Source organism: Taudactylus pleione, unplaced genomic scaffold (assembly GCF_031769625.1).
Source record: "Taudactylus pleione unplaced genomic scaffold, aTauple2 ptg000329l, whole genome shotgun sequence".
Taxonomy (NCBI): Eukaryota; Metazoa; Chordata; class Amphibia; order Anura; family Myobatrachidae; genus Taudactylus; species Taudactylus pleione.
In genome coordinates this window covers 786,120-812,661 of record NW_028284730.1, presented here as the reverse complement: position 1 = coordinate 812,661, position 26,542 = coordinate 786,120, and the positions used below count along the sequence as shown (strand labels likewise).

The following is a 26,542-nucleotide window of genomic DNA, read 5'->3' as shown; positions in this document are numbered from 1 at the left end:
CAACATTCCGGTGCTTATGTAAAAGGTTTCAGAAGTGAAGAGAGATAAAAATATGATTGTGGATGGATATTTTCCAACACACTGAATGCAGTGTCCTTCAATGGGATTAATGAGAGGAGGTCTGTCTCTCACTGGCCTTAAACAGCTCATAGCAGAGAACAGACAGGACCCTGCGTCAGCATAGCAAAAATATATATATATATAATGGGTATGCAATGCCAGCTGTCGGGATGCCTCCTATCAGAACACAGACAGCGGCATCCCAATGGTTGGTATCCCAACAGTGGTCGGATAAGTACACTTACCCTCCCTCCTCCCCCTCCAATCTTGTAGCCTAGCCCTAACCCTCCCCCACCCCCCAACCCTCCCACCTGCGTGCATCGCGGCCGCCGGTCTCATAATATATATGTTGGGGTTAGGCTGCGGGAAAGGTGGGTTAGAATACTTACCCGATAGCGAGATTACAGTATTCTGACCGCTGGCGTTATCAGCGATGGGATCACATACCCAACCCATATCAGTTACTGTTATTAGTAGCTTCTTTATGTATGCAACTTGTGTTGAAGGTTTAGGGGCCCTTTAAGTCAGTCTTTCAGCAGACTCTGGCCGATAAGAGAATAGTTTGCACCATCTTGTTGTAGAAGTGTAAATACCAGGACAATTGGGGGATCTGTCAATATGTAGGAGCTTCTGTATATATTTATGTTATTATTAGCCTGTTTTACATAAGGTAACTGGTATTTACATTTAGTGGCACATTATCTAGCCTGTGGCAGTTTACTCACCCACTGCTGGCTGCTGCGAATGTATATGGCTGTGCAGAGATGAGGCCATATTTTCAGTTAACCAAATGAGCATTCTGCACAACAGACCCAGAGCAAAAATTTAACAGCCAAGTGGAAATAGTGCATCCAAATAAGAGAAGCCAACACTGACACTAGTAACCAAGCCGGACCGCAAACACATGCGCTGAGTCAGGGAAAAGGTTACAGCTGCTGGATACTTATGTTGGCTCCAAATGCTGCGATATTGCAATCATGGTTGAAAAACACCGGTAACACTTAATAGTGATCAGCAAGCTGGGAGAGAACTGCTGTTAAAGTGCCTACACACTTGGCGATGTGCTCACGATCCGACATTGTGTCCGATTTCCCCTTGAACTCTCCCCAGCAGCTCCCCGGCAGTCGTGGGCACGATTTGGTATTAAAAACTATCCAAATGTGACAAACGATCTATCGTGCCTCCTAACTATTCCAGTGCATCGTAACTGAGATTGTCAGATCTGCCCTACAGCACAGCAAATCTGAAGATGCGATGTACGACCTGCGGGGACTCGCATCGGCATCGTGAGTGGACACTCACGATTTGGGCATATTTTACACAGTTTGTCGTCACGATGCGTTGGAAATGGGTAAACGGTGTAAAATATTGTTAAGTGTATAGGCACCTTTACTCTGTGTAGTGTAGCTACAGTCAGGTCCATAAATATTGGGACATTGACAGAATTTTCAGATTTTGGCCTCTATTCACCACCACAATGGTTTTGAAATGAAACAAGATGTGCTTTAACTGCAGACTTTCAGATTTAATTTGAGGGTAATTACATCCAAATCGGGTGAACGGTGTAGGAATTTCAATATGTGCCTCACACTTTTTAAGGGGCCAAAAGTAATGGGACTATCAACTCAAAAACTATTTCATGGACAGGTGTGGGCTATTCCCTCATTATTTCAGTATCAATTAAGCAGGTAAAAGGTCTGGAGTTGATTCTAGGTGTGACATTTGCATTTGGAATCAGTTGCTGTCGACTCTCAATATGAGATCCAAAGAGCTGTCACTATCAGTGAAGCAAGCCATCATTCGGCTGAAAAATCAAAACAAACCCATCAGAGATATAGCAAAAACATTAGGTGTAGCCAAATCAACTGTTTGGAACATTCTTAAAAAGAAAGAATGCACAGGAGAGCTCAGCAACACCAAAAGACCTGGAAGACCATGGAAAACAACTGTGGTGGATGACAAAATAATTATTTCTCTGGTGAAGAAAAACCCCTTCTCGACATTTGGCCAAATCAAGTACACTCTCCAGGAGGTAGATGTATATGTGTCAAAGTCAACAATGAAGAGAAGAGTTCACAAGAGTGAATATAGAGGGTTCACCACAAGATGCAAACTATTGGTGAGCCACAAAAACAGGAAGACCAGATTAGAGTTTGCCAAACAACATCTAAAAAAGCCATTACAGTTCTGGAACAACATCCTATGGACAGATGAGACAAAGATCAACTTGTACCAGAGTGATGGGAAGAGAAGAGAAGGAAAGGAGGTGGTATGTTTTGGATCATAAGCAGTTCATCAGTGAAGCATGGTGGTGGTAGTGTCATTGCGTGGGCATGTATGGCTGCCAATGGAACTGGTTCCCTTGCATTTATTGATGATGTGACTGCTGACAAAAGCAGCAGAATGAATTCTGAAGTGTTTCGGGCAATATTATATGCTCATATTCAGTCAAATGCTTCAGACCTCAGTGGATGGCGCTTCACAGTGCAGATGGACAATGACCCGAAGCATACTGCAAAAGCAACCAAAGAGTTTTTTAAGGCTAAAAAGTGGAATGTTATGCAATGGCCAAGTCAATCCCCTGACCTGAATCCCATTGAGCATGCATTTCACTTGATGAAGACAAAACTGAAGGGAAAATACCCCAAGAACAAGCAGGAACTGAAGACATTTGCAGTAGAGGCCTGGCAGAGCATCACCAGGGATGAAACCCAGCATCTGGTGATGTCTATGCTTCCAGACTTCAGGCTGTAATTGCCTGCAAAGGATTTGCAACAAAGTATTAAAAAGTGAAAGTTAGATTTAGGATTGTTTAGTTTGTCCCATTACTTTTGGTCCCTTAAAAAGTGGGAGGCACATATAGAAACCGTTGTAATTCCTACACCGTTCACCTGATTTGGATGTAATTACCCTCAAATTAAATCTGAAAGTCTGCAGTTAAAGCAAATCTTGTTTGTTTAATTTCAAAGCCATTGTGGTGGTGAATAGAAGCCAAAATCTGAAAATTCTGTCAATGTCCCAATATTTATGGACCTGACTGTATGTAAACAATAATAGTCCACTGTTTATAAGTCATCAACTATAAAAACACAGCAGAATAAATACATACACACCCACTGGCTCAGATTAATTCTGCAAATGCCTCTAGCCAGGAACAGCAATATGGCATGATCTTACAAACCCAGCACCTAAAGCATCATTAGTATATATCCACTGCTAAGTACAGACAGCCTCCATCAGAAGATACAAAAAAGTCACTCATCCTCTTCCTCAATTTCGGGTGCTCCCCTCCGGCCAAATAAAAGATCCTCTGGATACAGCGGAATCGGAGTTTGATTGTTCCATTCTAGAAATACCCACCAGCAGGGGATAAGGAAGCTACGCCTCTTCTATACCCAATACTCTACCAGACAGATATACGAAACCAGGCGTCACGGAGAAGTACTCATGCTAATAAAATATCCAACACACCACAACGGCTGCTCAGCAGTCCCAAATGTGTAATGTAATCGCAACGGTCGCAAATACACAACCTGATCGCGCGTTTCTTAAAGTTTCAGTTCCATAAAGTGAAGAAAACGCTATCAGAAGATTGGACAGTGGCATCACCATGGGGTAATGCATGAAAACATCAAACAGGAAGAAAAAAAATGATGATCTAGCAGGCGCGGTCAGGGATCAAACTGGTATGTAACTGGATAAATGTGAATATAGATATTGATAGAAGCTTATAAAAACATACATATGATAGAGAAAATTCTTATGCAATGTTGCTGCTGTTCGCTGGAATAGAAGTTTATGCCTCTGACGAAGCTGTGATACACAGGGAAACGTGTTATGCAGAGCTAAACTGAGCTGGGATTGCTGGCACAGATTTTGGTTGTCATTTGTAACAATTGGAGTTCACTCGGTCCATTGGGACTACTATATTTGGAAGGATCATTTCTCCATTATCCCTGAAAGTCCTTTTCAACATCTAAGGTGTACTACAGGAGCTACCTACACAGAGGGACTGCACGGAGCTGCAGGTACAAGTCTTCCCCAGGGAACTCACTGCCATCATTTATTGACTTTCTATTACAGACAAGGAATACCCTTCCTTACTCATACATGGACTTTGGACAGCTGATCAATGACTTTTATTCAGATAAGCAATCCAGCTTAGATATGACCTATTACATGCATTTTCTTCAAATGTAGGGCCTCGTTTATCGAGTAATATTCTTGTTATCACTCATTACTAATCATAAATGGTGCTCCAACCAATCAGCTCCTACCTGTCATGTGTTTGACAAATGACAGTTAGGAGCTGATTGGTTGGAGCACCAATTAAGATAACAAGTGGTTGCAAGAATATCACTCATTGATAAATGAGGCACGCAATGTTTTATTCTTTGGTATATTGTTTTGTTGTACCATCTTAAAAGTGTCAAAATAAAGAGATATATATAAAAAAATAAAATTATATATAAGTCTTCATTTCAATGTTAAAAAACATTTCTCATCAGGTTTTTTAAATGTTGACTTATTTCTGCCTGTCTTTCGAGTGCTGCCGTTCATGCATAGGGCTCACTCCTATTGTCTGCAAAGGGTACGAGTTGCTGTTGCCACAATGTTAAAACGCCGGCAATTGTACCGCATCTCATACCCCTTACAGCCCGCTGCCAGCCTGAATTTGCACAGTTTTCCTCACAGCTCTGTGGCGTGGCGAGCACTTTAGTGTGCGTTAGGGCTGCCATAACGTGCGGCTGTTGCTGTGATGACTGGCACCCCCGTGATCATCGTGCCTAATTGGAATGGCCCCATTGTATGACTATATTCCTATTTGGGCTGTAGTACTATGGAGGGGAACATCGTCATAATGTCCATACAGCTGGTGCTGTCTGTGGTCTGAGCGGTGGGTATTGGAGACCTCCGACCAGTCTCTTTTCTTAAAGGGCGTTATAATTGTGACACCAGTGCATTTAGGTACTGGCACGTACCTGTCAGGGACTGCCTGACAGAGGTACACACACACATTTTAACTACCACTCATTAACTTTAAATTTCCTTGAAAGAGTTGATTTGGGAGTAATCTTTCTACTTCACCACACACCCATGAGATCTCTTTGGGACTCATAAATGAAGAATGGCAGCTACATTATTCTACCTCACCAACAGCATTTTCTACAGCCAGGTATTGATTAGACGCGATTATGTTGTTACACAACTGTAGGGCGGCATTGGGTGACTGGGAATTGTGCAGTAGAGACGCACAGAAGCGAGAAGACCCTTCATCACCAACGTCAGATGGATGGTGGTGGAAGCACTCATTCCCCAGTCTCCTATATATGCTCAATCGGGCCCAGTTCTAGTGACTGAGCAGCTTTAACAACATCACAGTCATGATCATCAAACTGCTGAGGGACCACATGTTCTCATTATCATCCCAGATGATAAACTCCTGACCTTGCCCTAATGTCTGGACCAGACCAGGAGAATGCACCTACATCACCACCCTTTATAGTTATATTATCGTACAACTCACAGCTTCTCATCCATACTGCACAGTGCTCTGGTACAGAGATGCTACTCCCCCCCCGACCCCCACCATTCTCCATCACTGTGCTCGTCATGTGAACACTGGTAAAAAAAAAAAAAAAATCTAGGAGCACTACAGAGGATAGGGGATGTGCTGGAGAAACTAAGGCGTTGTGCTAATACAGAGAAGCAGCACCGTATAAGCTGCATACACACGCACACACAAGGATTGTTACCAACGATTTTATGAACGATTTTCTGTCAGATTTTTTAAAGTGTAATGAACGATTTTTTTGAACTACAAACGATTTGTGCATATTCCCTTAATGAAAATCGTTGAGTTGACAAGTATGAACTACAAACGTGAATGCACATGAACGATAATCGTTCATCATTTGACTCAGAAAGTGAACGACTGTTTCAAACAATTATCGTTAAATTATATCGTTCAAAAATCGTTGTGTGTATGCAGCTATAGTGTACAGCAGGGGTTTCCACCCACTGTCCTCAAGGCACACATACAGGGGTATTCAATATGGGAGCGATAACTTCGTTTTTGCGTTAATATCGCACTTTTGACGTCATCGCAGGTTTGACTTTTACACCGTATTCAATTTCAAAGACTTATCGCAGTTTTGAAAAGTCTTTGATAAAAAACGGGGATAACTTTTCACCATTGAATAGGTGTCGAAAAAAAGTGCAGAATTGGGGTTTAGGGGTGCAGGCTTAAAAAAAATAGCCTGCACCCCTGGGAATGACATTTAAAAAAGAACTGTGTCAAAAAAAGTTTAAAAATAGGGACACCCCAAAAAATTAATTTACAAATTGGGGTGAAAAAAAAAAAAAAAATGGGAAAAAAAATTGTTAAACAATAGGGAAATAGGTTCAGGGCTATTCTGCAAGTATGCGGCAGATGTTTTCTAGAATAGAATTATAGCGACAGGTGCACAAATGCAGAATTTTTAAAAACTTACTTTAGGGACATAAAAATATGCTAGTGCCCATTTTCATGTACCCCAAATTTGATGGGACCACTTAAAAAAAACGAAAAAAATAACCTAAGTGCTCTTCTGCATCACTTCTTCAATGTCGGAAAAAAACACCTGCTGCGGCTATTTAAATCCCCGACTTTCAATTAAAGGCTAAAACGGGGGTACCCATAGTGATTCCCCATGTTTTTACTACTTTAGGGGGGGGGGGGGGTGTCTTACAATTTTTTTAAGGGAAAATTCGTAACTTTATGCAAATCCAACTTCGGAGTTTCCCGTTTTCGTAAATTTTATATTGAATACGGGTATAAGCGGGAGCGCGCCCGATACTTTAACGCAGGTAAAAACTCCGATATGAAACGTTAACTTCGACAGTGAAGTTAACGTTTCATATTGATACCCCTCTAAGAGTCCAGATTTTAAGGATAGCCATACTTGAGCACAGGTGACTTAATTAACATTTCAGTTATTTTGATTTAACCATCTGTGCTCAATCATGGATATCACTAAAACCAGGACAGGAATACCACTTTTATACCTAAATTCCGGGTCTGACTCCAGAGGTTAGGAACAGGGTTCCAAACCGGGTCAGACCCGGAATTTAGCCGGCGCCGACCCAAGATATTCCCTAGTCTGTGCCGTTCACACTGGAGCTGGGTCCACAGAGACCTAGCTTGTCCGGCGTTGAAGTGTTTGCTTGGAAATGACGTAATCTCCAAGCTCCACTGAAGTCAGCCAATCGGCAGACACACGACACGATCCAGGTAATCGTGACCCGGATCACGCCATTTTACACTACAGGGTTTCACGGATCATTCCCATGTTAAACCCTGCAAGTTACCTGAGTTAGTCACTCGACCTGGGAATCCAACCCTGTCTCATACCCGGGTTAACCCTGCAATAACCCTGGTTTTAGCTCTGGTGTAAAAGGGGTATTAGTGTGCCTTGAGGGCCGAGGTTGGGAATCACTGATGTACATGGAGATGATAGATAGGCACAGGTTAGGAATTGGGGAAAACCCAGAAGCCCACATGGCACTGAAAAACAATTGGGAAACAATGCTAAGTGTCCAGAAACCTGGACAGGGGAGATATAAACCAGCCACACTGGGCTCTTTCGGTCAGCACACTCTCAGGGATTTCAGGGATTAACGCAGCACTTTTAGACATCGGTTTAGTTAAAAAAAAAAAGGGCATTTCCCCCAAATTCATTCAGCTTAGTAACACCCAAGATTATCCCAAAGCTAAAATATTAAAGGGGAAATGTGACAGAAACCTGTAGTGACAAAAATAAGAGTTATGGTATAACATACCTTTGTTAACTCGGTTTCTTCGAGGTCCATGGGGTCCACAGCCATTACGTTGGGGTATGAATCCCGGTCACCAAACAGTTAATACAAACAAGCTCTTTGCTCCCAGGATGCACCGGGTTTCCTCCTCATATATCCCACCTCCTGCCTCAGGTAGCCAGTACATTACCAAGCTCAAGCAGGCAGAGACAAAAAGGGTAAGAAAGAAAAGACCAATACTTACGAGTCCAGACTCTCAAGAGAAGAAACTACGGAAAACCTCCCCCAGAACTACAGGTGCGTCTGGGTGGGTGTCCTGTGGACCCCATGGACCTCGAAGAAAAAGTTAACAAAAAGGTATGTTATACCATAACTCTTATTTTCTTCTTCGGGGTCCACAGCCATTACGTTGGGGATATCCCAAAGCACTAACCCTACGGGTGGGGACGCTCCTGACTCTCGGAAGAGAGGAGAATCCTACGCCCGAAGGAGGCATCCTGAGAGGCAAAAGTGTCAAAGGCATAAAATTTGACAACGGTATGGATGGAAAACCATGTGGCTGCTTTACATAATTGCTCAGCAGAAGCACCCCGGCGGGCCGCCCATGATGGACCTACCGCCCTAGTAGAATGTGCAGTCACTGAATCCGGCACACACATACCAGCCTGTGTATAAGCCAATGAAATTGCCATGCGAATCCACCTGGCCAGTGTATGTTTATTGGCTGGCCAGCCACGCTTATGAAAACCATAAAGCACAAAAATGAATCGGACTTCCTCCATTTGCTCGTGCGTTTAACATAAATTCTCAACACACGGACCACATAAATTCTCAACACACGGACCACATAAATTCTCAACACACGGACCACATCCAGGGAAGCCTCACCTTGTGAGAGACTTGTGCCCTGAAATGCTGGAACTACTATTTCTTCATTAATATGAAATAAAACACCACTTTCGGAAGGTAACCCTCCCTAGTACGTAGTACTGCTCTATCTTGATGAAATATCAAGAACGGCTCCCGGAAGGAAAGCGTAGCTAAATCCGACACTCTACGTGCAGATGCCATAGCAAGGAGGAATACAGTCTTTGCTGTTAGCCACTTGATGTCTATTGAATTTAAAGGCTCGAACGGAGGAGCCTGTAAAACCTTCAGAACTAGAGTCAAGTCCCACGGAACAACCAGGGAAACGAAGGGAGGCCGAATCCTCAACACCCCCTGAAAAAAGGTCTTTATATCCGGTCTCAGAGCAATTTTATGCTGGAACCAGACTGAAAGAGCTGACACCTGTACCCTTAAAGAGGCCAGGGTAGCCCTATTTCCAGACAGCTTTGAAGAAAATCCAGCACTCTGGATATCAGGAATCTATGTGGATCATACCCTATCAGTTCACACCACTGAAAGAAAGTATGCCAAACACTATAATATATACGGGCTGAGGATGGTTTCCGTGCCTTCAGCATCGTCCGTATAACAGACTCGGAAAACCCCTTTTCCCTCAAGAAGGAGGCCTCAAGAGCCATGCCGTCAAAGATAGCCGATGAAGATCCGGGTACCAGCAGGGACCCTGTAGCAACAGATCCGGTCTCAATAGCAGAGGTCATGGAGTGTCTATGGAGAGAGACCGTAGATCTGTGAACCAGTGCCATCTCGGCCACGCCGGAGCTATTAATATGACGGTGCGGCCCTCTTGTTTGATATTTCTGACCACTCTGGGCAGAAGAGCAAACGGGGGAAACAGATATACCAGCTTGTAACGCCACTTTACTGTCAGTGCGTCTACAAACTCGGCTCTCGGATCTCTTGTCCAGGATCCGTACCTGGGAACCTTGCTGTTCCTTCTTGATGCCATCAGATCTATTTCTGGTAGACCCCACCTGTCCACAAGGTTCCGAAAAACCTGTGGATGTAGGGCCCATTCCCCTGCATTTATCTCTTGCCGACTGAGAAAAATCGGCCTCCCAATTCAGGATTCCTGGAATGAAGACGGCAGATATCGTGGGCAGATGAGTCTCTGCCCATACCAGGATTCTTGATACCTCTGCCAAGGTGGCCCGACTCCTCGTGCCCCCTTGATGATTTAGGTAGGCGCCCGCAGTGCGATTTTCCGACTATCTGCACCGACCTGCCCTTTAAGATTTCCTGAGCCTGCACTAAAGCTTTGAATATAGCTCTTAGACCCAGTCATCGCCCCCCAACCTTGAAGACAGGCGTCAGTTTTGACTAATGTCCAATCAGACACCCAAAAGGGGCGACCCTGCCTGAGATGCTTTGTCTGCAACCACCAGGTCAAGGACAACCATACCTCTGGAGCGAGATGCAGCAGCTGGGACCTGATCGTGCGATGATCCTTGTTCCAGCAAGACAGAATGAATTGCTGCAGTGGTCTGGAGTGGAATTGAGCGTATTCCACCATCCTGAAGGTGGCCACCATCGACCCCAGGACCTGCATGGCTACTAGAACGGATATTTGCCTGTTGCGAAGCAACCTGCGTATTCGTGATTGTAGAGCAAGGATCTTCTCCTCCAGCAGATATATTATCTGCACCACGGAGTCCAATCTCGCTCCCAAATGACACCTGTTGTACCGGACAGGGTGACAACTTTTGCCAGTTTATGATCCAGTCGTGACTGTACAGACATGATACTGTCAGCCTCAAATGATCCTGTAACTGCTGTGGGGACTGCCCCAGCAACAGGAGGTCGTCCAAGTAAGTCAAAATCCTGACGCCTTGGCGCCTGAGGCATGCCATCATCACTGCCATCACCTTAGTGAATACCCGAGGGGCTGTGGACAGGCTAAACGGCAGGGCCCAGAACTGAAAATGTTCCTCCCCTACCGCAAAACGAAGACATTTTTGTTGAGCCTGTGTGATTGGGATGTGAAGGTAGGCATCTTGTATGTCTAGGGACACCATATAGTCCCCCTGTTCCATTGCCAACACAATCGATCGCAATGTTTCCATCCTGAACCCGGGGACTCGAACTAATTTGTTGAGCTCTCAGATTTAGAATAGGCCGGTATGACGCATTCGGTTTCAGAACCAAGAACAGATTGGAGTAAAACCCCTCTCGGAACTGGTTCTCTGGCACCGGAATCACTACTTCTGATGCTAGTAAGGCAAGAATAGCCTTCTGGAGGCACAAAGCTCTTTCTGAACCCACCTGCGTGTTTACACAAAAGAACCTTTGAGGAGGAGTCCTCCAAAACGTCAGGGTGTACCCTCGGGAAACAACTCCCCGAACCCAGGCATTCTCCGTCGTGAGGTGCCAGGGCTCTGAGAACCGAAGCAGTCGGCCCTCCACTCTGGGATCCCCCAGGGGGAGGCCCGTCCCATCAGGCCACTGGTTTATCCTGGACGTTTGTTCTGCCAGGGCTTCCTGGGTCCTGCCTTTCTTGGTGGAAATCTCGCTGAGGGCTGACCTTTGGCCTTGCCCTGCGACCGAAACCCCCGAAAGGACGCCCTCAATTTAGACAAGGTTGCTGATGGTAAACCTGCCGTCTTTGAGGCTGCCATGGAGGATACAATTTTGTCCAGATCTGGACCAAAGAGCAAACCTCCAGTGAATGGAAGGAATTCTAGGGCCTTTTTGGACCAGACATCTGCCCTCCAATCCTTCAACCAGAGGATCCTACATGCCACCACGGACTCAGCTGAAACTTTAGAGGAAAGGATCCCTGCATCCAAGGCGGCATCACCCAAATAAGAGGCCCCTTCTCTAATAAAGGAGATCATATCCAGTTGCTCCTTAGAGGCATCTGGTAAAGACTCCGTTAGAGTTTTGGCCCACTCCTCAATAGCTCTTGCTACCCAGGCAGTGGCCATAGCTGGGCGGGTGGCCGTTCCTGCCAGCGAAAAAAAATGATTTGAGACAAGACTCCAGTCTCCTATCCATGGTTTCCTTCAGCAAAACTGCTGGGATTAGCAAAGTGGTACGTTTAATCAGCTGTGCCACATGCGCATGAACTGATGGTGGATTCTCCCACTTGGCACAGTCCTCTGCTGGAAAAAGGATATAGAAGCGCCATTCTTTTATAAGAATGGCTTACCTTATCCGGACGGACCCAGGCTTCCTCCATAAATTCTGATAAATGTTCAGACTTTGGGAAATCTGCCTTAACCACTTTTTGGCGCTTGAACAGGGGGGCTTTCCTAAGCGGAAGATCCCCCTTCCTCGATATTTAACACCGATTTTACAGCCCTTATCAGAAAAGGGACATCGGCTACTGGGAAATGATCATCACCCTCCTCGGAGCTAGACTCCTGCGAAAAGTCCTGTGCCTGTTCCTCCTCGGAGGAGGCACTCGAGTACTCACCCATGTAAGGCGGTACATGGCGCCTAGATTTAGGCTGCTTTGGCTTGACAGCCTGAGGCTGAAAAACCCCCGAGGATGATGCCATAACCTTACCAGCACCAGGGTCCATCCAAGGCGGCCACATCATGGGCATAGGATGCATCTGCTGAGGCAAACCCCAAACCAGTGGTAGCGGGGCAGCCAGCCGTTCTGCCACCTGAGCCATAACCTGAGACAATGATGCCCAAGGAGGCTCAGGGCCTGAAACAGGCAAACTTAATTGGCGTGGTGGCTGTCTGAAACAGTTCCCACAAAGCCCATTTTGCAGAAAGTCCTGTGGGGACAAACCTGCCTTACAGGCTATACAGGATATCAGCAACGGGGCTCCCACCACCTGACCCTCAGACTCCATAGACATAACACTATGCCACTGGCTCTGAGCGTATATGTGCTGCTTTCTACTCTCAACCCACACACACCTGTAGTAAGGGAAGGGGAGAGACAGTGACAGTATACAGGAATTACAGTTCTTTTACAGAAGAAACAGTATCCATAAACAATCACATGTCATGCATAAATACTCTGCGGGCCATATGCATATAAGCTCTCACTACCATAATCAGCCTGAGCTTAGGTAGGATAGAGCCCTGTAAAAACCTAGACCAGCAGTAGGCAAGGTATACAGGGAGACTGCCCAGCATCCCTCTTGTAAGAGCAGCGTTCAGAGAGCAACTGACATACACTCTGGCTGCCCTATATGGAGGCTGGGAGGAGCAATCCACAATCAACTGTGCCAGAGGACTGAACTAGCGTGTGGATTGGGGAGGGGCCGCCGGGGAAGTGTACCTCCCCTATGCTGCTTGGACCTGCCCGGTTAAACTGCCCTGGCCGCCGCCACAAGCCCCGGCTGGTCAGGAACATCAAATCCCGGCAGTCTAGGCTAGGAGAACAAGCCGTATGCCTCCTGACTGCAGCGCGCCTCCGTCCAGTCTCACCGCCGGAGGCCGGACCGCCACATGGTCCCGGCGTCAGCGGCCGCCGCGACCACCTGCCATCCCCTTGATCCGGTTGCGGTCCAGGGCCATAAAGCCCCTGCCAAAGACCTGCCGAGGCTAGCGGTGCGGCGCCGGAGGAGGTAGTTGCAGCACGTGGCCGGTGCGCCTCCTGTCAGGCGCGAGGCTGCTTCCAGGACAGCTCAGACCACCCACTGCTCCAGCAGTCCCACTGTCTATGTGGTGAACACACCAAACAAGAAGAACTGGCTACCTGAGGCAGGAGGTGGGGTATATGAGGAGGAAACCCGGTGCATCCTGGGAGCAGAGAGCTCGTTTGTGTTAACGGTTTGGTGACTGGGATTCATACCCCAACGTAATGGCTGTGGACCCCATGGACCCCGAAGAAGAAAGCTCATATACACACCACCAAAGCCCTTGTGGATTAAATCAAGAACTTAAAAATTCAAACAAGACGAACAGAGAAAGAAGAGCAGCTATGTAACTGAAACACAACTGGCATATTAATGATACACGCAGCTCCACACACTGTTATACAAGCTTCGTATTCTCCAGACACAGCACCCATAACCTGTCCCTGCAGTATGTGCCAGTAACGTGCACCCGGTATACATACACATGCAGTCTTTTACCTGCTAACCTTGAAAACAGAGACCCCCTTTTATGACGGCCAGGAGCTGGGGGAGGATGGAAGAAGAGAAATGGGGAAATGAGGAGGAAGTAATAAGGTCATTTCAGTCCTTTGCCAGTTTAGGCAGCGTCATCGATGCTATCTGGGATTGGGAGTGCCATTGATTTAGCAGGAAACAGGGAGCACTCACCATTAGCTGGTGTGATACTCATGGCCATAACACCATAGTAGGAAAAGGCTCCAGATTCAAATTTCATATTCTCCTTACCAGCCTCCACTTCAACCTTCCCCTGTAAATGAAAAAGTTACACTGTAGATTACTCACTCGAGCATCAGGCTAGAAACAAGCCCTGAAGCTTTAGTTACAACCCCCTATATACACCACCCCAATCTCCTACCATTCCATAGAACAAACCACTTCCAGGGCACACGCCAGCATGACAAACGCACCTGTAAGATAAGGATGAAGTAGTCGGCTATCTTATTGCACTGGTACAGGTAGTGTTCTGGCGCCTTCTTGTCATCCTCATTGAAATGCAGCTCCTGTACTACATCCGGGTACTTCAGCAGGCGCAGGAGCGTCTTCTCCGATACCAAGGTGGGTGCAAATAGGGATACCTCTGCAAAACGAGGACAACCCAGGAGTAAGCAGGAGACCAGGAAAGACGTAATGAGAGAACCATGATAAAGTTGTGTATACTGTAACCTGTGGATAAGAAACGATGGGCAGCCAGGAGCAGCTGGGGGGAAATTTTAACCCTTAGCTCATGATCTGGGTCTTTGAAAACGGAAAAATCCTTTTTGTCCTGGCGACGACCAACGCGTTTCTTACTGCGATTATCCGCTGCCGGGGGAGGAAAGAGGAAAGACTGAGTAACTAAAGCAAATTACCATGGGGGCAGTCACAGATTCTTACAACAGGCGAGTATTCATTCAACTGCAGTAACAAGTAACATGGAGGGAGATTTGTCAAGTCTTCTAAAGAGCAAAAGTGGGTTCAGATTCTAGCTTTCATTTTTTAGGATGTACTAAATAAATGATGGCTATCATCTGATTGGTTGCTATAGGTAACAACTTTCATTTTTCCTTTGCATACAAAGTGATAAATCTTCCTCATTGGGTGGGATGCAGCAAAGGAAGAAATTCTGTCACACCCCCGAAATGCAGGTTTTGACCGCATTTCTCATATTCACCAAGCCCTGAAATGCGATGCACTCTGGGGCTTAGTTGCAGTGGGTAACGCCATCTCCTGATGGCGTTGGCTTCTATCGGGAGAGTGCTGCAAGAGGGATCTAATAATATAGCCCATTATCACTTACAGACAAAAAAAATTTAATGAAATTCAAATAAAATAAAAAGAATTACCCATCTGAGGACAAATGCAAAGTGAGAAGGAGGAAGACGCGACCTGCAGTGCAGATAACTAATGGGACAGATCACAGGCTGATGTGGTGCTCTGAATTGTTTAGTCCTGGTCTGATATACTAACTAATATTTATATAGTGAGAGCTATATAATATTACAGGCAGCCATTGCAAACAAATATATACTGTTGGCCCCTGAACTTTTGGGATAAGTCCCTGAGCTCAATGTGTACCCCAATGTGTACCTTGCCTGCTAAAATCAGAGAGTTTTTCTAGGCTTGTCTGGCTGCATTAGAAGATTGACAATTGTGTGCCCCCCTCCAATCCATCACAGGGTATCTGGAGCTGGCATAAAGGAACTGATCATAAATAATACAACTTCTGTCATCGGAATATTTAATGTTTTACTAAGAGCAATTGTTTCTTCTGAATAGTTTTCTAGTCTCAGATGATTACAGTATTTATTAATCACTGAAGACAATACTGAATATTTACACAGAAGCTTCATCTTGTGCAATCCCTCTGCTTTGGCTCTGGATAGACCCACAGTGATGACGAGAGTACACTGCTCGCCCACCCGGTCTGCTGGGTACCTCTCAGCCAATACACCGCACATCCTCAGATATGATCCGTAAGATCCTACTCAGTAATCCCGTGTTACCTAAACAAACAGTTACCAGTAAGCCCTACGCCAACTCTTTTTGAAAACATTATTTTCTCTCTCTACTTTTATAATGCTTTTATTGTATAGTGCTAGCATATGCCTTTCATATCCCAGTTATCGTGCCAAGACGAAGATTATGTAGGTCTCAGGGAACCATAAAGTAACATTTTTGGGTGATCCTACTTCATTGTTTCTAGGTCCCATCAGAATTTATTTTGCATGCCCAGTATCAAATTCCCTAATGCTGCTAGTAGATGACAGGCAGCATCCTGCGAAAGTTGCAGTGTCGGGTTATTGTTGCTGTATGTGTAGTATGATTATTACACAAAGCTTGGAGGACGCTGTGGAACTGCAGTATAGAATATACAGATACACCACTGGCGTCATGCAGCTGCACTCTGCGTTTAGTCCACAGAGCCATATACTACAATGGCTTTACCATAATCGACCCTGCACACATACAAATATATATTTATTTCCTTGCTCTACAACCACTGACATGTGTGCAATTCGTTTAGCCAGGGTCTACATCAGGAGTGGGCAAATAAGCAGCCCTCCAGCGGTTTTTGATCTACAAATCCCAGCATGTTTTGCAACATTTTTACATGGCCAAATAGCAAAGCTGTTGCAGGGCATGCTGGGATGTATAATTGTACATCTGGGGGGGCCTCTTATTGCCTACCCCTAGTCTACACACTACCCCGGGCTCTACCGCCACTGAGATTTACTTCCTTGCTTTACCCCTGCTGACATCACACATATTGCCACAGTTCTACCACTAAGCTGCAGCTCAGTGGCATTACACAGAATGCCCCAACTCTAGCCCACTCCACATTATCCCCAAAGACATGTTGTATTCCCATTACCACAACATATATAGCCAGCTCTACCCTCTTCCCTGCATCCCACTGACCTGTATAACCCCCCTGGGACAGTACACACATATCACAGCTCTGCCTCCTCCCCATTGATATTACACTACACTGTGCACGTCATGGTCTCTGCTTTCCCCATTGTGAGTACAGACATTACACTGTGCCCGCTCACTCACTGAGTAATGTATTTATCTCCATGTGCATATAGGAACAGTGCACGGCTCCTATACCTGACCCATATTCTGTGTCCTGCTCCATATCGTCCCATTCCTTGTGTCCTCTTCCTGCCCATGGCAGCCTCACCCAGTATCTCTCCCCCCCCCAGCCGCTTCCTGTTCCGACACCTACTGCTGGCATCTGCTGCAGGCATTATTCCCGCATACGGCTTCCTCCATAGTCACAGTCCTCCAGTGCCCAGCTGTGTATTCTCCTGCTCCTGTATATAACAGTCAGGGAACTGCGGCTTTCCACAGTATGTCCCCGACCTCATCCCCTGCCAGACAGCAGGCTGCTCAGAATAACTGCATGGTCCGAATCCTGTGCAGAGCAGAGGCTGAGGGGATGGTGGGTGAGCACACTCACCAGTCTCCTCCCCTTCCACTGTCATTGGAGTATGACACTGACTGACAGGACAGCTCTGCTGTCATTATCAAGCTATAAGCAGAAGTTTTCTTAACATACAAGTCAGCGACAATAAAATACGGCAGGAGTACTGTCTAACCAATCATAAGGACAGAGCGAGAATAAGGCACAATTGTGAGTCTAGAACAGGCCACCCCCCCCCCCCAGTACAGAGCATCAGTATGAGCAGGACACCTCCTAGGAAGCTCCCAAGACGTCTATGGCTATTTTGACAGTGTAATACTTACTTGTCTGTTGGACAACAGAAGCCTGGGACCTGCACAAATGGTGGCGCTTGCCAAAATAGAGGGAGCAAGTTACAGACTGATGAGGGGGTGAAGTAAGTATAATGGGATAGAGAAGAGGATTCAGTGGGCACTGGAGAAGAGTAAGGGGGGAGAATAGCTTGGAAAAGAGGGTACCAAACGGCCTGCAGGAATAACATACAGATGAGTAGGACAGAATAGTTATGATGTGGACTAAATGAGGTGTAAATGGGGTCCTACGTATGATTTGCCATTAGCAGATTACATTTAAAAAAAAAAAAAAAAAAAAGGTATGGAATGTTGCATTGATTCCCAGATTGGAGAATATCAAGCTCTGTTCTCCCCTCCCCAATTCCTTGTGGATGTGTTGGTGGGACACATTGTCTAGTGTGTACCCTCAATGTCATTGACTACGCGCGCTCCTGTGTGATGTAAGTGACACTTCCCATCGGACCTGCATGCAGGTTCAACGGGCAAGATGGTGTGTATGCACTTGCCAATGCCGGCACCCGCTGCTTACAAGGTCGGTACACACTAGACATCCTCTAATGTCTACCGCCCTTTAGTAATAACCGGGTCTTTGGCCAAGGTTGTCGTTTTTCCTCTTAGAAGCTGCTTGTACTGTATATCATCAGCCCCTACGTACGCTAATACAAGAACCTTACAGGGAACATTTTCTGCTTCTTGAATAATGTAAGTGACAGAGAGCAGAGTACCCTAGCTCCTAATGAGTAGCGGCTCTGCAGGGCACATTTATACCTTCCATATGGTGATATGTATATTGTGCTGAATTTTTGGAAGCACAGATTAAATATTTTCACAGATGATGGCATGAAACTTACTATAAAGATCTGATTCGTCCAAAATCTCGGATTTGATTATTTCTTCTATGACATCCTCGAGAGTTACTAGACCCATCACTTCATAGAAGGGATCACCCTCTCCTTCACTGTTCACTTTCTGTACAATGGCCAAGTGAGACTTTCCTTTGGATGATAGAAGAGAAACCAGTCACATGATGGATAATTACTTACCATGTAGTATTAAACACGGACCACCCAAGTCTCATATACAGTCTCCAACTAATACCTCACCAAGTGTATGCGGCTGAGATACTTATGTAAAAATTCTTGCATATACATAGTCAAAACTTTAATTACGGAAAACAAACACAGAGATAATTAAAATGACAATTGTGCAATCTTCTCAGATGCAACTCTAGTACAATGTGTGCAGTGTGCAAGGGATAATACATTGTGCACTGAGAGCCAGGCAGGTAATTACAAGCTTGGAAACCTCACTAATGTTTACTGAAGGGTTAACGACTTTTGGACCAAGACAAACGTAAAGTGGGGGTAAGGGGCACCTACTGATGCCAGCTTAACTGTGTACACAAAGTAACTCCTGCATTGGGCTAAACAATAATGGGCTGTATTGTTTTTATACTTGTCAATCTAATGTTTTATTTCATATTGTAAAACTATCCTTGCTGGTTGGGAGAAAATAATAGGGCTTGTATTTCTACAGGTCTTACCAAAACAACTTAAATAGGTACCTACAGCCACAGTGGTCCAAATGTAATTAGTAACATAATGCAGTGTAGTCTGATGCAAATTTTTATTTGGTTACAGAATGAATAGCGGAGGACTGGTCTGATATAGTATTCACACACTCTAGGGGCAAAGTAATGTAATACAAACATATACGAAGATACAAAACTGAATAAATCACAGCTATAAACTAGCCAAAATACCAATGTTGCAAAACCAACATTGCACAGCAACCAAACTGTTTTATGACCAGAAACACAAAATGTGTAGTGTTTTTTTTTAATCCAATGAAAGAATTAAAAAAACAAAAACAAAACACAGGACTACTTGTGAGGAGACCCGGTCAATACCCCGGTAGTCGGGATGCCAGTGCTGGAATCCCGACATCTATCAGAATCCTGGCGTTGGCATTCTGATGCCAATGCTGGCCATACACGCTGCAATTATCGGGACGATCCGCCCGATATCGGCGGATCGCCGCGATAATTGTAGCGTGGGGGGGGGGGGGCGACCGAGGGTTAAATATTGCTCGGTCGGGCATGCTGGATTGTCCAGCATGCCCGTCTGATGCGATATTTACCCGGTAACTGTCGGCCGCATCGGGCAGTGTATTCCCAGCGCAGTCAACAGACAGACATTTCCTGTGTTCCTTCCTACGGAAGGCGGAGCGCGGATGTCGGGCTATACACTGAGATTTCGCTCACAGTGTATGCAGCGGACATCTGCGGCTGGCAGCCGGCCAGATAAAATGTCTGTCAGTCTGACAAACATTTTATCTGGCAATGCATGCCCAGCATAAGTTCTGCTGTTAGGGGGAGGGTTACTTTAGATTCAGCCACTGGGGGGGGGGGGGGGGGGGGGGGGGTCAGGTTTAGGCACCTGGGAGGGTTAGGATCCCAACCCTGTCAGGATACTGGCGTTGTGATTCTGACTGCTGAAATCCCAAGCGCTAGCATCTCGTACCCATCCCTTATGAGACCCCACAAACAAGGGTCAGAAAACGCTCAATTTAATGTACCAAGTTCCCCTCCATCATCACACTCACCCTTCTTGAACTCCTCCAGCACGGCATCCAACTTGGTGTCACTGAACACAAAGTGGACGGGGTGACTGTAGAAACGAGTAATGGTGCTCAGAGGGGTGCAGTCATCAGGATCCACGAAGGCCAAGTCTTTCACATAGAGAATGTCCACAATGTTGGAGCGCTCATTCTCATACACAGGGATGCGGGTGTAGCCACTCTCCATGATACTGGACATGGTGTTAAAGTCTAGTATGGCGTCATTGGTTAGCATAAAGCAGTCCTCCACCTTGGTCATCACGTCCTCCACTGTCTTTGTGCGCAGCTCCAACGCTCCCTGGATGATATTCATCTCTTCCCGGACCAGTCCGCTATATGGCTCCGTAACCTGTAAGAATAGAGATCACATAAAAAATATAAATCAATTGAAAAAGTAACACAAACATAGGCAATGTGACAATGTGAGTGCGGATACAGACGCTATCATAGCCGACTACCACATTAATCACCGCAGCTTAATTCTGGGTACACAATGGCCGACATATCGGCCGTTCAATTGAACAGCCGATATAGATTGTGTGCCCATCCCCCAGTGTATACAGATGATATGTCTGAATGACATTGTTCATAGACATATGGCATTGGCAGATATATCTGCTCATCGAGCGGTGTTCCCAGGCGGTCAGTCAACCACCTGTACTGCAGACGCTGCCGGGGAGGGGGCGTGAGGCAACCCCCCAGCCAGCGGGATGGCAGGTGATGGTTGTTCAGTGTGTATAAACAACCATCATCCCCAGATATATTCGTCAGGTGTGTACCCACTTTTAGACAACAGATAACAACCTTGAGTAAATAACCAGACACTGGGGGGGTGGTATTCAATTAGCCGTAGGGTAAAACTATTCAATTAGCAGTGATTACCCCCACACATGCTTGAGTCCCCGCAGTAGAACTGAACCTCGCAGCTCATGGAGCAGAGGTAGTCAGCTGAAAAAAACCCACCAAATTGGGCTTGTACACAGAAAAACACCCATTGATTCCGCAGTTTACGAGGAACCAGTGTGTTTCTGCGCAGGAAAAAAGCTAACTGAATAGCTTTTCCTTGCGTCGCGGGGATTTTGGCCAGCAAATAGTCAAGGAGAAAACCCTGTGGCTAATTTAATACCCCCTGGGTGTTAAAATAAATGGCTACAGCTTATATTGTCATAATGCAAAACAAAGTATATACATCCCTGTAACACGGTTTCTCCCGTTAGCTGCTGTCAGTGCCATAAACAAAAAGGTGCCCTCTGCTGCTGCCTCCTGGTCCCCTACAACCCCGGCAGAAGACCCAGAGCATGGTCCATATAGGTGAATGCTTAGGGCCCCATTGGTCCAAGGGGGCATCCAGCAGGCAACACAATGAAGTTAATTCAATTAGAATTGGCCCAGTTATATCTGGCACTTACAGTAACTCTGGGCTCTCTGAATTGTGTTGGCAGACCCATAAGGCTGCGTATACAAAAATAATTAGTCTGGGGCAAGATTTCCAAGAGGAGGTGCTGCTGCCGGTTTTTCCACCGCATTGCAGAACTACAAGTGCCAGCAGCACCTATCAGACAGGTTGCCCGGGTAGCAGGGGCGCATCCCTCCCTCCCTCATACAGACCTTCAGCATCTCCAGCAGCTTCTCCCGGTTGTAGACGGTGCCGATCTCCTGGCCCAGGACGCAGTCCAGCAGGCGGCTGACCGGGTAGGCCAGGGGGAAGGTCAGCACCATGAAGATGCGGGTGAGCCACAGGGTGTTGGCGCCCACGGCCAGGCCGTGCCGAGAGCACAGGGCCTGGGGCACGATCTCCCCCAGCACCACGATGCCGGAGGTGGAGGCGATGACGGCGGCGATGCCGGAGCCGATCAGCTCGTCCAGCAGTGAGGTCAGCGTGGTGTTGACCAGGACGTTGCCGAGCAGCAGCGAGCAGAGCAGGTAGTTCCCCTTGCGGCGGACCGGCTCGATCTTGGCGGCGTAGCGCTTCTCCCGCTCCGAGCCGCAGCGCTGCACCACCCGCAGCTCCATGGGGTCCAGCGCCATCAGCCCCAGGTTCAGGCCGCTGAAGATGCCGGAGAGGCCGAGCAGCACGGCGATGATGATGCCCTGCAGCCAGACGGGCAGGAAGGGCCTGTGCTCCTCCAGCACCCGCAGCCGGCTCTCCGGCCCCGGGTGCAGCGTCCAGGGCAGGCCGGAGCCCCGGCGGGTGCACAGCGCGTACACCCGGGACTTCTGGCTCTTCCGCAGCAGCTGCACCTCCAGGCGGAGCACCGCCGCCGTGCCGCCCCCCTCCGCCTCCTCGCTGACGTTGAGCCGGGCATCGCGCAGCAGGTCCCGGGTGTCCTCCAGGCAGCTGCGGTTGTCCTGCGGCCCCAGGGACACCTCGGTGAAGGCCAGCAGCTGCTCGCTGTCCGGCCGCAGGTACAGCCCGTAGAAGCGGAGCTGGACGCGGCTGCCCTCGGTCACCTGCAGCTCTCCGCTCTCTGACAGCCGGGTGTCCTGGTCGCTGCTCACCAGCTTGAAGCCCAGGATGAGGGGCAGCGGCTCCTGGCCCGGGGAAGGGGAGTCGTCCTGGGAGGCGCACGGCGCCGGGCTAATGAGCAGGAGCAGCGGGGTGAGGATGAGGACGGCCGGCCAGGCCATGGCGTGTGCGACTCTGTAGGGCCACGGGTTTGCGACGCCGAAGCCACGCCCCACGGTTATATCAGCCACGCCCCGCGATGGTAGTGGGCACTGAAGACACGCCCCTTCTGTGCCTAAACCGTATTCTCATTCCGAATGACATGTACAGCCCCTTGGTGTGTCTGCTGGCGTATACCACGCCCCTCGAGCAGGGACCGCCTCCTTGAGGCTTTGGGTTACGCCCCGACTTCGACATAAAAACATTCTTATGACAGGACACGCCCTCGTACATGGCAGGCCACGCTCCATACGTGACAGGTCACACCCTCGTGCATGATAGGTCACGCCCCCTACAGCACAGGTTACGCCCCCTCCGCTGCACATTCCCGCCCAAATTCTACAAATTTGGGCCCCACATCACACACACACACTGGTAAACAAACAGTAACAGAGGGAGAATGCAGCACAGTCAGTATGAATCACATACAAACAGGCAGGGACATTTCTAAACAATATGGGGCCCATTTATTAATGATCGCATTTTGCAATGTGATCAGGGCATCCAGTACTGCCCATGATCGCAGGGCAAAATGCGATCATACCGGCCGAATGTATGACCCGGCACATGCAGGGAGACGGGCTCCGAAAGGAGCCCGTCCCTGCGATGTGGCCGGAGTGCGGCGCCCATTGTCGGCGGAGAGATCTGGGAGATCCCTCCGCCGGCTGAAATGCGGTAAGTCCCCATAGACTACAGTGGCTAACGCTTCAGATAGCGTTAGCTACTGGGGAAGCATTCCCAATACTGATACATTTGGCAGCATCGCATCCCCCATAGAAGCCTATTGGGGAGGCGGCTGCGGGCGGCAATGGAGGGATCGCAGCAGGTATCGGAGATACCTGCTGCGGTCCCTCTTTCATACATCCGGGGGATCCTTAATATTTGAGGTAAACCCCCGAAAACAGGTGTTTTCGGGGAATTTACTTCAAATTAACTTTGATAAATGGGCCCCTATGACTCCCAGGGTGAACGGTCAAAATTGCTATTTATTCCTCCCAACATGTGGGTGGTATGCAAGATGGAAAGACTAATGCTTAGTACACACTGAGTGATGAGTGCCCAGCCGATATGTCGGCCCACCGGGCCAGCTTATCGGAACCTCGGTACACATTGGAACGATGTAATAAACAATCCCACGTTCCATCCTTCATTAACATGCATGGAGCAGCAAGCGATATCGTCAGGTTTGATGTGCCACACATCAAACCAGACGACATTGTATGCGACCGGGGGAGCGAACATCGTGCATACACACTGCACGATATGTCCCAACTCCTGCGTTTGCCTTACCCCGCTCTTCCGGATCTGAATCAGGCCCATAGAGTAAGGATGACCATCGATAGTTAACAACCATTGATGGTTAACTGTTAATGGCCAATGATTTTGCCATAGATGGCAGAGAGCCAATGGTTCTCCGCCTTCGATGGCTGAGTGGGACCCTATGGGTTTTCTTTTTTACGGGACAGCTAACCCCGCCCCCGGCGGCCGCTGTGCCCCCCCCCCTATTTCCGACTGTCCTGCCCCAGCACTGCCATTTTCGATTGCCCTGCCCCACACTGCCAGGGCTAACCCCTCACTATCTACACATATCCTTCCTTGTATACTGTACAATTGTGACACTACTTCATTGTGTTCCTCCTGAATGCTTTTGCCGCTGGATCGGAGAGCGCCCAGGGGTTGGTCCTGGGAATGTATTTACAGTCAGGTGCATAAATATTGAGACATTGACAGAATTTTCATATTTTGGCCTCTATTCACCACCACAATGGCTTTGAAATGAAACAAACAAGATGTGCTTTAACTGCAGACTTTCAGATTTAATTTGAGGGTAATTACATCCAAATCAGGTGAACGGTGTAGGAATTAAAACGGTTTCTATATGTGCCTCCCACTTTTTAAGGGGCCAAAAGTAATGGAACTATCAACTCAAAAGCTATTTCATGGACAGGTGTGGGCTATTCCCTCGTTATTTCATTATCAATTAAGCAGGTAAAAGGTCTGGAGTTGATTCTAGGTGTGACATTTGCATTTCGAATCAGTTGCTGTCGACTCTCAATATGAGATCCAAAGAGCTGTCACTATCAGTGAAGCAAGCCATCATTAGGCTGAAAAATCAAAACAAACCCATCAGAGAGATAGCAAAAACATTAGGTGTGGCCAAATCAACTGTTTGGAACAATCTTAAAAAGAAAGAATGCACAGGAGAGCTCAGCAACACCAAAAGACCCGGAAGACCATGGAAAACAACTGTGGTGGATGACAAAATAATTATTTCTCTGGTGAAGAAAAACCCCTTCTCGACATTTGGCCAAATCAAGTACACTCTCCAGGAGGTAGATGTATATGTGTCAAAGTCAACAATGAAGAGAAGAGTTCACAAGAGTGAATATAGAGGGTTCACCACAAGATGTAAACCATTGGTGAGCCTCAAAAACAGGAAGACCAGATTAGAGTTTGCCAAACAACATCTAAAAAAGCCATTACAGTTCTGGAACAACATCCTATGGACAGATGAGACAAAGATCAACTTGTACCAGAGTGATGGGAAGAGAAGAGTATGGAGAAGGAAAGGAACTGCTCATGATCCAAAACATACCACCTCATCAGTGAAGCATGGTGGCAGTAGTGTCATGGCGTGGGCATGTATGGCTGCCAATGGAACTGGTCCCTTGTATTTATTGAGGATGTGACTGCTTGTAAAAGCAGCAGAATGAATTCTGAAGTGTTTCGGGCAGTATTATTTGCTCATATTCAGTCAAATGCTTCAGAACTCATTGGATGGCGCTTCACAGTGCAGATGGACAATGACCGGAAGCATACTGCAAAAGCAACCAAAGAGTTTTTTAAGGCTAAAAAGTGGAATGTTATGCAATGGCCAAGTCAATCCCCTGACCTGAATCCGATTGAGCATGCATTTCACTTGATGAAGACAAAACTGAAGGGAAAATGCTTCAAGAACAAGCAGGATCTGAAGACATTTGCAGTAGAGGCCTGGAGGAGCATAACCGGGGATTAAACCCAGCGTCTGGTGATGTCTATGTGTTCCAGACTTCAGGCTGTAATTGCCTGCAAAGGATTTGCAACAAAGTATTAAAAAGTGAATGTTAGATTTAGGATTGTTTAGTTTGTCCCATTACTTTTGGCCCCTTAAAAAGTGGGAGGCACAAATAGAAACCATTGTAATTCCTACACCGTTCACCTGATTTGGATGTAATTACCCTCAAATTAAATCCGAAAGTCTGCAGTTAAAGCACATCTTGTTTGTTTCATTTCACAGCCATTGTGGTGGTGAATAGAGGCCAAAATATGAAACTTCTGTCAATGTCCCAATATTTATGCACCTGACTGTATATTGCTTGTATTGTATAGGCTATTACATCCTTTACTCACCCTGCAGCTCACCCCTCTGTACACATTGCAGCCTCAATAATCTGCTCCCCTCTTGTGAACACACATGAGCTATTTACTTATCTTTCTAAATTGGCCATAACATCCACAACCTGTCACCATAAAAAACTTTCATACAAAACCCAGAACTATATTTATATCTCTCTCCTTCTACTTCTATTAGCTGGTGACATATCGCCAAACCCAGGCCCTACGCACATGCCACACCCACAACGAGCTATAAATCCAGCTAACCTCAGACACATCACATGCCTCCCATCACCCTCCA

General features: G+C 46.9%; 1 protein-coding gene across 2 annotated transcripts in view; it reads right to left on the bottom strand.

The window, feature by feature from the left end:
- Positions 1 to 22,880, bottom strand: part of CNNM4 (cyclin and CBS domain divalent metal cation transport mediator 4) — a 28,947-nt gene extending 6,067 nt beyond the window's left edge. Inside the window, exons 1-7 of one of the 2 annotated variants that reach the window (XM_088443279.1) lie at positions 21,810 to 22,880; positions 20,187 to 20,550; positions 18,434 to 18,577; positions 14,508 to 14,645; positions 14,252 to 14,421; positions 13,992 to 14,091; positions 13,803 to 13,847 (exon numbers count right to left, since the gene is read on the bottom strand). In XM_088443279.1, the coding sequence (XP_088299405.1) occupies positions 13,803 to 13,847; positions 13,992 to 14,091; positions 14,252 to 14,421; positions 14,508 to 14,645; positions 18,434 to 18,577; positions 20,187 to 20,550; positions 21,810 to 22,829 (1,981 nt within the window). In that variant the 5' untranslated portion in view covers positions 22,830 to 22,880. The remainder of the gene's footprint in view (positions 1 to 13,802; positions 13,848 to 13,991; positions 14,092 to 14,251; positions 14,422 to 14,507; positions 14,646 to 18,433; positions 18,578 to 20,186; positions 20,551 to 21,809) is intronic. The other variant, XM_088443280.1, reaches the window with a different exon arrangement.
- Positions 22,881 to 26,542: the final 3,662 nt, after the last annotated feature.